Here is a 12,040-nt window from a genome sequence, read left to right as displayed (position 1 = left end):
ATTATTAAATATATGTTTGTTTTGTATTGTTTTTTTTTTTTGTTTCGTTTTTTTGTTTTTTGGGGTTTTTTTTTCATTTAATGGAAATAGTTCTTTTTCAATAAAGATAACTTTTTAATTGTACCAATGAATAGACTTTTTGTTTATATTTTCTAGGAATTTGAGGATTTATGGCAGTTGGGTAAGTTGTCAGCTGAAAGCCTTTTTTGTTTTATTTTTTTGGCATTGTTTTTAATTATTGGTAAGTTTGATAATGACTACGAAAATTGTATCAGTAGGCAAATATTTAGTGTTTTTGTAGTGTGATATTGATGTTATATTGATAATTATACTAAAAACATTTTAAATTCGATAAGATTTGGTGAAATTTGTGAGGTATTGAGGTACAATCGTGTTTCTATGATGGTTATTTTCTTTGGTTTCATACTGGTTTCTGTTAATATCAATTGTTTGCTCTTTCGCTGATTTCCTATATATATTTGTGACCACAATAAGTTGTAATTATTATATATGCGTTCATTTTGTGAATCATATTTTGTTTGTTGAGTGTAATAAATGTGTCTCATATTTGGCATATGAAGACGAGGAAGAAGGATATCAGCATTATGAAGCTCGAGTTATGTTAGCAGGAGAACAGGGAACTGGTAAAACTACGGTTGCAAGATATCTTGTTGGTAAAGGTCCCACCAAATTTAGAATATCAACAGACGGAATAGATTTATATAATGGTTTGTCCTTTATCGACCGCGAAACTGAAGAATGGTTGCATGGTAAACAAGGTATTGTCTTTTAAAAATTAGTTTTAAATGAGTAACATTAAATCACATAAACTTCTTAGGTGCGACTGTTCTATATTTGAACATCATTTAGCAACTTCAACATAGTAACTTTTCATTAAGTTGAAATAAAAACAAGTGAGAAAAAAAACAAATGTGTAAGTAAACTTAAAACGATTCAATGTGACTTTCAAATTAAGGTATCAAAACAAATTGAAATTTATTTTTTTTTGTTATGAATATAAAACTTTTAATGCCTTAACAACAAATTATAGATAAGAATGAAATATATGAAAAAAAGTACAGTCACGTTTTCATGACTATGTTACTTTTTTTTAATTATCGACTTATCATGATGATAAAAAAGTATATTACTTATCGACAACACAATGGTGTGCAGTCTTGTGAAGGTTATCAGTTTTATCTAAAAAAAATTATTAAATATCATCTTTGAATGCAGTTAACTTATACAAATTTATTTACAAAAACTATACTTGAGCAATGATTTCTGTTTAGATTTTACATTATCGGAAATCGCCTTCAGTAGATCATTGCGGCAAGATGAGGATACATCGACCCACTTCAAAGAGAACGATACAACTTTTATGGAGGTTCAGGAAGAACAGTCGGGTGATGAATCACATAATATCAGCGCATATGATCCTTTACCTGATCAGAGTGATAAAATGCAACAGTACAGTTATCATGATAGGGATGTTGATCAGCCGTTTATTGATAGCAGAATAGTTGAAGAAAAGGCTCCAATAGAGTCAATGCCGATTTTGTCAGAAGATTCCTCAAGAGAAAACATAGTAATTACTCCATGTGAGGTGCTTTATGAACCTAAATCAGACAGATTAGATCAACATAGGACTCAACCAGTTGAACCATTAGTCCCTTGTAAAGATACAGTACAATTTCTGCAAGAAGGTATGGTTTATTCTAATAAAATTTCGCTCCTTTTCCTCTTCACACAATATTATTTATATTGAGTCTGAAAGTTAATTCATGCGACAATTATAACTTGAAAAAGTTTTCATTATTGGCAATATATTAAGGCAACAGTAGTTTACAAGTGTTCAAATCTCGCAAATGGATAAGGAAGAGACAAATCAAGGTAACAAACAAAATCTGATGGCATCGCATGAACTCCAAAAGGCGAGACCGGGTGCATCGACAGGATAGCGGCTCCTGCTATGCGATCATCCTCCTGCATGCAGAATAAAGGCAACAGTAGTATACCGCTGTTAAATAGTCATAATTCGATTAGGAATTAAAAAAAAAACGGGTAAAAAAAAACCGAGGTAAACACATCAACTATAAGAGGAAAACAACCGAACACCAAAAACACTGAACTACAACAAAAATAAACGCTAAAAGACTTAGAAACGGACTGTAGATAACAACTGAAATATTCCAGATTTCGAAAAGGACATTTTTAGTAAAAATAGTAGGTAGGACCTGTTTTTATGGCTAGCCAAACCTCCCGCGTATATAGCATTGTTAAAAATGCTGCTAACATTACAACACTATGTGATAGAAATATAGTAGAAATAAACGCAAGTAAATAATACATTTCAACATGTAAATCGCAGAATTACAACGGACATCTCCCATGTATTTACGAAGGCACACCAGGATATCGCAAACGTCATATAAACTGTGCGTCATATGAATTGATCAACGTCAAAAAATTTGACGTATTTTTTGTAATGTTTATATAATCACCTGCATTTTATGTATTTTCTGGCCATGACAAGAATATTAAAATGGAATTGTCTACAATGTAACATATGACTGTTTTCGGTACAGGTAAAAACAAAAAAATATATATTAACATCTCTTTAACCATTTGCATTCGGCATACCAAGTTCATTCTTGATAAACGTGTCGTGTGCCTTAATATCGGTGTCATAACATATCGCTGCTACGTCTAACCTGATGACGATGGGGAGCTCATAGAAGTTAACTGCAAATGAACATATAACTTGTAAACTACAACAAATGTTTAAGATCGATAGAGTTATTAATGCCAAATTTTGTTAAGATAAAATAAAAGATTTAGCATTAAAATTATAAGAATATACACACATATAAGGTTTACATACTGAATAAATCTCCTTTTTGTGACACACATATATAACTGAAGTCATTTGGGTAATTCAATATCACATTGTTTAATTTTTATCTTTCTTTTCTTTCCATTGAACGCTATTCAGATACAAAAACTAAATCTTCTTCAGAAAGTTGTATGAATACTGAAGTAGTAAGAAACCCTGGCAAAATTGAAAAATTGAAGAAGATGTTTGGCGTTAAAAAGGATGTAGCGGAGATAAAAGTGTCTGTGACAGAGGAAAACTTTTTGAAGAAATCGGTGAAAGTTGGAAAGAAGAAGAGGAAAATAGCGCCAGTAATAATTTGGGACTTTGTAGGACAAGACGTATTCTATAGTACTCCCCAAACGTTTCTGACGTATCGAGCAATATATTTGATAGTATTAGATGGTAGTAGAAATCTAGATGATCCCAGTCCGGATGAACAGTATCTACCTGGAAAGAGTGGACCTAAAACAGCAAGGGGTAAACCAAATTATAAGTTCCATGCTATAGATCAGAACATTTTATTTAAAGATGACACATGTATAAAAGAATCAACCACACATGTTTCTTCAAAACTCTTGCTATATCGTATGATTAGAAAATATATATCCTTCATTGCTGCTCAAAAAACCAAAATATGAACCGTCAAAACAAATTCAAAGATTAAGCAAATGTTCAGTTTTTCTGTAAATTTTACTTCTCCACATTGGTAAGCTCAGTATAGTTCATAAAAGGTTCTTGCAAACAATTCAGCATTGTTCAGTAGAATGTTGATTTGAACATGTAATTAACATCTGCTGATTTGTTTGAATATACAATGAACAGATATTTATTGACTGCAAACTAATGATCTGAACAGTACTGATTTTATCGTAGTGAACAGATCTTTAAATGTATCGAACGACTGACAAAGACTCAATAATGTATTGTCGTTTAGGAGCAGTTCAAAACAAAACAAAACAAACAAAACATAATGCAAACAAACTAAATATAAGCAGGGTTTCCCTTGGGTCAATTTATTTTTTCGCCGCCTCTTCCGCCAAAACAATATATTTTTAGCCACGTAACATAAATATATTTCAATTGAAAATTTCCTTCTTTCGACCCCCTCTACCCCCCCCCCTCCAAACAGAAATAAAGTAAAATGAGTGTGCCCTTGTGGTGTCTATGATTATTCTCACAAACTTATCTTTTAGTCTATATTGTAATGGAGTAACACTGAAAGTTTACTTTTAAAAATAAAACTTTGCTTTTTTAACTTAAACGGGTGGAAATGCATTCCAAAAAAGGGGTCCACTTACTTTTGATAATAGATTCCAGGAATATAACAAAATTCTTGGAAATGTTTTGACCATATAATACCAGATAGATGAATGTATAGTTCTTTGAGAAAAGTTTTACAAATTATATAAATATGTGCCCCTTTGTACTTACAAGTGTATTTTACTAAAAAAACAATTGTTTTATCACTTGCAATTGATCCCTCATTAAAGGTATAGTCATTTACTTTGAATGGTTACCCCTCATTTGAGTGGTTGTTCCTGACCTGTTGAAAATATTTCTTCATAACGACAGTTTTCTTTTCTGGACCTTCGTAAATGAAAAAGTGGAGAGGTTAAACTTGCTTGAAACAAGTGCGTCGCCAAAACGACTTTAAGGTACCCTCTCAAATCAAATATTAATATCATAGTCAAAGGATCAAGTCGGAGAGTTTTCCTTCCTGGACCTTCGTTAATAAAAGAAGGAGAGGAAATATCAAAAGTTTGCTTCAAACATGTGCGTCGAATAGCGGTCAATAAATCCTTATGTGACATGTGCAGACACCATTTAACCATCTCATTTTGTCCAACAGTACAATTAACACCATTATTTATTAGTCCGTTGTTGCCTAATGCTAGTTCTTTAGTGTTCTATCCTAACAATTTATCACAATGTGTTGAATGCTTGTAAAGCTTTTAGATCAATTTATTGTTTGAAATATTGTTTAGCAGAATTTCTTCTTTTGAAATAAATGTATGAAACTTCAACTTCGATATTCATTCACATACACGCTTTCTAAAATCTATGAAGTAGCTTGCGTAAATGTTGGTTTCCAAATTGCACATGGAGGTTGAGATTGTAATTCAGTGGTTGTCGTTTGATGCTATATATCATACATTGTATCTGTTTGTGTTCAGTTTTCTGTACACTCATTAGGCCGTAAGTTTGAGTTTGAATTGTTTTCGTTTGTCATTTCGAGGCCTTGTAAAGCTGACTATGCAGTATTATTGAAGGCCGACGGCGACCTTTAGTTGTTTATTTCTTTGTCATTTATTCTCTTATGGATATATTTATTGTCAATCATACCACATCTTCTTATTTTTATACTTTGTTTAAACATCATTGGTTGCTAAAGAATTGTACAGTTGTATAACGTTTAAGCATTACAATCACTAAAACAAAACTGTAACGGCATCACAAAACTATTTGTTCATAAGTCATGTTCAGTCTTGCAAGCAACTTTAAGTGTTATTAACTGTGGTAAATTAAATATTATTCTGACATATCGTTAGTATATTGTTTGAACGTTCGGTACTTGTCATTTACCTTTTCAAATCAACAAAGTATTAAATGTCTTCTAAGCTGCTAAACTGGTTTGAATTGATTATAAGCTAAATGTATGAACAGTTCACAATTTACTATAAAATAGAAACATGTATAAGATGCTGTGGTTGAGTGCCATTGAGACAACTCTCCATCCAAGTCTCAATTTGTCAAAGAAAACCACTGTAGGTCAAAGTACGGCCTTCAACACCGAACAGCACGCTAATAAAGGCCCTCAAATGTAAACCATTCTAACAGGGAAACAACGGTCTAATCCATTTAGAAAACGAGAAACGTATTTAAAACTTTAACCAGGCTTAAATAATTTTCCCCTATTGGGATGATGGTAAGATCAAAATTATCGTTTCGGACTGAAACCCCTTTACTAATGCAAACCATAAATAATAATTGATATCATTATTAATATATTTAAAGAAGTAATATTTAGATTAACATATACGTATTTACATATTTAAAACTTATCAAAGTGAGTAAGATTTCAAACCTTGACCCTATTAGGAAAAATCGTATTTCTCTGATCACTTTCAGTATCTTAGCTTATGCATGGCATTTCATCGACTCATGTACCAACATAATATATCACTGAGGTTCTGCGAGATATACACATTTTGTATAGAAATTTGGCATTCGAAAAGTTAAGCACGAAGTTTTTTAGAACAACTCCAAGCGTGGTCTGTCTAAACCAACACAATGTTAGTTATAGCTGTTATACATGTTATAGGTATAATGGGAATGACACGGTTTCTGCCAGATCATGATTTGAAATGGAAACATGTTACTAAAGCTCCTTCCCTCTTTTTTAGTAGTATGATTTATTCATTAGATTTACATACTAAAACACCATTTTTTGACAATCAATGATATTGTGAGGAAAATATATAGTTTTTGTCTCACAAAGCTGTTAGTTTAAAGTAGCACTTACATGTTACTTTTGTGCACTTTTTTCCTATCAAACTTGCTATACTACATGTCTTTAAGTCATTGCTAACTTTGCATACTAATAACCTAGCTCCAATTATTGTATTCTATTAGCGTAGTGTTACATAAAGTCTGTAAAGATCACACATTATGACAGCCAATGTCAGTTCATGTTTGTTTCCTAAATTATTTTTCAATTTTAGATAATCATGGGTTTTATTTAAAATGATATTGCACAATTAATTTATGACAAAGTATGCTTATTGTTTATCACTACAAACAAGTAAAAGTCTGAAATGACCTATATCTGTACTCAACTGTAATGATATTTACTCGACCAGTCTGAATTGGTCTGAATTTCACTCGACATTACTTGACCCCAGTTTTAACCATACTTGACTTTACTAATTTGTACTTTACCCTTATCTTTGCCATTGAAAATGGTCTGAACTTTTACTCGACCAGTCTAAAAACAGTATAATTCCATTCTCTACCTGTACTCGACCTATTTTTTTTCAGTCTCAACCATTCTCGACCAAAGGTCAAAACAATACTCGACCAGTTTGGCCCATACTTGACCAAATATATCCTCTACGGTTTTTTTAATTTTAACTGTTAAAATAAATTTCTGATCAACTAACATGACAACATCACCAATTAAATAAATTTATTTATAAAAACAGATTTTTGCATCCTTAATACATGATTCTCAGATTTATTAAATAGAGATATTCAAATCAAATTATTTTATATAATAATTTAATTATATTAATTTTAAAGTTTTAGATGTCTGTTCAAACAAGATTGTCTTTTATCTAAAAATCACACCTATACTGAGGATAATTGAACCTTATTAAGTTGCTTCTTGTTTGGCATGTGTTTTTTTTAAACTTTATATTCCTGAATTCCTAAATAAAAACTACATAGGTTTCATGGTTACATAAATAGTTGTAAAATTATTTGTTTATTGAGGCAACAACAGCCAACAAAATCAATGAAAATAAAGAAAGGATAAAAAAAATTACAGAAATTAACAAAATTGTTCTTCTGGTTAGTGGTGTAGAATTAAATAATACCTCCTGCTTTAGGCAAATTCATTAAAAAGATTCCAACTGGTTAAAGAGTATAAAATTCTGAATAACATTCTTTCAAAATTGCATGATCCTTTTTAACTTAAACCGCAAGGTCTTTTGAATTCACTAGATAAGTAATACTCGAGTTTCAGAAAAAGAGAGCTTACTTTTTATCTGTAAAACACACATGTACGGAGGTAATTAAACCTTAACAAAATGCCTTTTGCATGCCATGTCTTTGATTTTGACAAACAAATATTTAAATCTAACTGAAATTATTTATTTACTGAATTAAACCTTGGACAACACTTCCTATTATTAAAGGGTTATCAAGTATTGCTATGGAAGTTTTATTTTCATGATTACATTGAATTCTTGGTTAAACTAGACCATTCCCTGCATTATTAACTCAACTCAACTGACACCACAATCTATACTAGGCCTGAGTTAATGGTGAAAATTGTCCAGTAAACATTAAAATATCTGAAACATTCAATAAATGCTGAAAAAATTAGTCACAATTCAGTTTTGAGAATATTTGATAGCCTGTTTATTTTTTCTTTTAAAGGTTATATACATTTATGAAAGTGTTGATGAGTATGGGGTTAAAATTATGTCTATTGTATAATTTTGTTATAATGCTTTATTGAATACATTTTTTATTTTAAATTGTTGTTCGAATTTCAAGCAAGGGGTAATAGCTGTTGTTAAAAATAGTTCCTAAATTGATAGAATGCAATTGATAGATACAAAAACAGGTCTAGATTGGTTAAGACTATATCGAGTATGGTTCAGTCTAGGTCGAGTGTGTCTTAGACAGGGCTGAACATGGAAAGTATTCATGGACATGCGAGCAAATCTAAAAACTAATTTAATTCTAATTGATACGCTTTAACAAAGGTAAAAATCTTAAAAGAACTAAATTTGATTTTATTTAAGAGTGAGAAATTTATTATGGTTCAGACTAGGTCAATCATGGTTCAGATACGTATGAAATAGTTAAGTGCTGGTCATAACAAATTCAGACTGATAAGTATTGTTCGCACTACAGTCGAGTATTATCAAGATAATTTCAGACCAATTCAGGACGGTCCAGTAAAAATCAGTACAACCGAGAACATATAATGCCATTTCATCATTTACTGGTTCATAGTGTATTCATATTGAGAATGTATGTATTTATTTTTCTTGTCTTGGGCATTAATGCAGCATCTCTTTCTTTAGACTATTTGAAGTTTTGGATCAACACTATTGTGACTTACTGTAAAGGAAGTCGACCAGGATTTCCTAAAATCATGATTGTCCTCACTCATAAAGATAAGGTGAAGTCTGTAAGTATGAATTTGCCTGTTTTCTTGTCCATTGAAAGACATTTTGTGTGCGTATGTTGCAGTGTTACTGTCTCCTTGACGCCTATCCCTGTCATTTATCCAGAACAAAACTAATGTAACAATAATATATATTCTTAGTTCTGTCCTAAATTCGAATTTACATTCAAAGACATATATTTAAAGAAAACATTCCATTTACCAATATTGCGAAATATAAACCTAACAAAGTATTATTAGTTACATAAAATTCCATATGGGATGAGAGCGAATCTTGAATCCCCATATGTAATTTAATGAACCCATATATACCGTAATACGTCCCTTGCACACTATGTAACGAATTTATCTTACCGACTTTCTTCACATGTGAAATTTAGACTAGTGATATATCAAAATGAGCAAGACTTCGATACTGTAAGCATTGAGAAACTAGCTTCTTCCATTGATCCTTCAAAAACAGAAACCCACAATAACAACTTGTTGGGTTTAAATGTGTTTTGTGAATTTATTTTTATCTTAATCATCGATTTCTTCGTCTGTTGAAACCTTTTAGATTTTTTCCCAGTACCGTTTTGTTTTCATAAAGGGAAGTAACACCACTGTTAACCGTGTATCAAATAAACCCCGCCTACCTTTTATCTAATATGGAATATAAAGGGTCGTAACACCAATACTAACTGTGTATTAAATAAGTCCCGCCTCCCAACTAACCTAATATCAAATATACACGGTCTCCACGAGGACGTTTTTAACCAATCATATTCCTAGAAATGTATAGGAGGTAAGATAAATCTCCATACTAGTAATAAGATTATAATTGGTCGATAAGATGAGTGTAACCTGACAAATAGGACACACAACACTGTGAAACTGAATTATTTCGCTTCCATAAATCAAAACGATTAAAATAATATAATACAAGTAGTTCCCGTGTTAATGTTATTTTCTACAAATCAATTTGCCAAACCATGTGATTTTTTATTAGTTCAGACTTTAAAAGTTTGTAACATGCAAATATTTATCTATCATGGACTAATGACGAGGTCAAAACGGTACAAATGAACCTGTTCAGATTATATTTCCCGATGACGGAGTCTGAGTGTCAGTTTAATCTTACAGGTACATACATGACGTATTGACTTTGTGAAAGTCCTTAATTTACATATAAGATATGTAACTAATGTTCTAGAAAAAATTAATTCAATGTTCTCTCTGTGTATTTTTTTTTGTAAGAATTTTAACATGCTATTGAAATATTAATTAATAAGATAAGTCGACATTCATTGAAACACGCGATCGTAATATCCAATGAAAACTATATAATGCTAAACCATGTGTAATATTCCTTAATAAACTCGCCAGTTCAAGCGAGGATCAATATATAGCCATGCAACTGAAGATCGAATGTTTTGCAGAGACAATCGTTCGGCTTTTTATGTCTGTGTTGTTTCTAAATGCACATAAATAAAGTTTAAGATCATATTTTCTTTAAAGGTTGAAGTTGAATCAAGACGGCAACAAACATTCAATGATATTGAGAACATGTTTTCTGGGAGTCCATTGCATTCCCATTTAGTCATCGAAGACCGAATTTTTGTAAATGCAAAAAATGGACGTGACCCCGAAATGTTGAGGATAAAAAAGAACATAATAGAACAAGCCATGAAGCAACCGACGTGGGGTCAGAAGCTTCCTAAATGCTTCATACCTCTTGAAATAGAATTTGAGTCACTTCTAAAGCGCAACATTCCTTTGATAACCATGGAGCATATGAAAGCAATAAATAGCGTCCATCCTGTTCGGTCATTGACAGAAGATGAATTGCAGGTATTTCTAAAGTTTCAGCATGCTGTTGGACGAATCTTATACTTTGAGGAAGCCAATTTAAATCAACACATTATTCTTGCACCTACACATCTGATTGATGGCTTCAAATCAATTGTTACTGATAAGAGATTCTGTAAAGGGGACAGATTGAGAGAAGAGTCTTGGGATTTGATGAGTCAGAAAGGCGTTATCGGTAAGAAGTCTATAGAAGACATCTGGAAGAAGAATAAATACAGGAAGTTTCAGGAACATAAGGAATACTTGCTAGGAGTAATGACACATCTTGATATCCTAGTTGAACCAAAACGGTATGACACATCGCACAAACGTATACCAGCCGAGTTTTACTACGTTGCCAGCATGGTTAGAACGAAGAATACAACTGGTTATTTTGAGTCGCCAAATTTTGCAAAGCGAAATATAGCTTTAGCTTTCATTTCATCTTCGTCCATGATACCTCCAGCTTTATCTTTTCGATTTGTAAGTTATTGCTTGAGTCTTTTTGCAGTTAAAATGTACGGACAGGATAACGATGAAATGCTGTTCAATATGTCAGCAGTTTTTACAATTGATCCTTCTCTAGATATGTGTGTCAACTGTGATGATGACATGATTGTTGTCCGCCTTGTTCACTCAACAACTAGAGCATTTATAATGAGAGATCTAGCAACTAGTATCAGGGAATGTTTGGCTCTTGCGCTCGAGAAAATTAGTCAGCTTTACGTCAAAACCAGCAGCACAGGACCTATACCTGATAACAACTCTTTCATCCTGAGTTTGTGTTGTAGTTCACCTATTAATCCTTGTCTCTTGACCATGTCTAAACTTCAAGAACAAGATGGTTCGTGGATATGTCCAAATCATGGAATTGAGCACAATAAAGATGTTGTATCATCTTGGGCCTTACAAAATGTAATACCATTTATGCATAGTTGAATAAAAGAACGTTAACATATTTACTCATATATTGCATGGCGCATTTCTGGGGATTTAACTCTATATTACAATTGTGAGACTTATACAAATGTATGAAAACGTAGTGAAAGTCTATGACAAGTTACCTATTCCTTAATATGTTTTCTGTTACTGATGTATTTCAACATTCAAGATAAATGAACCTGCTTTTAATCATAACTTTTTCATTTTACGATGTCGTAGAAATTATCAATATATCTTTAAAAACAATTGAAACTGTGAAAATAATATCATGAATTTAAAATGAAAAACTTCTTTCACTGTTCTTTGTTGCTGTTTTACTACCGTGGTATCACCGACCCTGTAATCAATTAATCTCCGCTGACATTTGAAAATATTATTGATACAATTTGTCTGTTGATAGAATGTCGCAAGTATTCATAACCTTTAAGATTTTCTACCCAAATGCATAAATATTATACACAGATTTGTCACAT

At 31.8% G+C, this 12,040-nt stretch overlaps 1 protein-coding gene across 1 annotated transcript; it reads left to right on the top strand.

The window, feature by feature from the left end:
- The first annotated feature begins 589 nt into the window (after positions 1–589).
- On the top strand, positions 590–11,564 carry LOC143058084 (uncharacterized). The gene is made up of 5 exons (XM_076231548.1): positions 590–779; positions 1,293–1,706; positions 3,020–3,355; positions 8,695–8,801; positions 10,296–11,564. The coding sequence occupies exons 1-5, from the start codon at positions 620–622 to the stop codon at positions 11,562–11,564; spliced, it is 2,286 nt and encodes a 761-aa protein (XP_076087663.1). The 5' UTR covers positions 590–619.
- The last annotated feature ends 476 nt before the right edge of the window (positions 11,565–12,040 follow it).

The sequence above is a fragment of the Mytilus galloprovincialis genome, chromosome 14 (assembly GCF_965363235.1).
Source record: "Mytilus galloprovincialis chromosome 14, xbMytGall1.hap1.1, whole genome shotgun sequence".
In the NCBI taxonomy this organism is placed as follows: Eukaryota; Metazoa; Mollusca; class Bivalvia; order Mytilida; family Mytilidae; genus Mytilus; species Mytilus galloprovincialis.
The sequence above is the reverse complement of the archived record's forward strand: the minus strand, read 5'-3'. Positions and strand labels throughout refer to the sequence as shown.

Coding starts and splice junctions, on each gene's coding strand:
- LOC143058084 (XM_076231548.1), top strand. CDS start 620: ATGTTAGCAGGAGAACAGGGAACTGGTAAAACTACGGTTGCAAGATAT. Junction 1,707..3,019: donor AGTACAATTTCTGCAAGAAG/GTATGGTTTATT, acceptor AATCTTCTTCAG/AAAGTTGTATGAATACTGAA. Junction 8,802..10,295: donor ATAAAGATAAGGTGAAGTCT/GTAAGTATGAAT, acceptor TTTTCTTTAAAG/GTTGAAGTTGAATCAAGACG.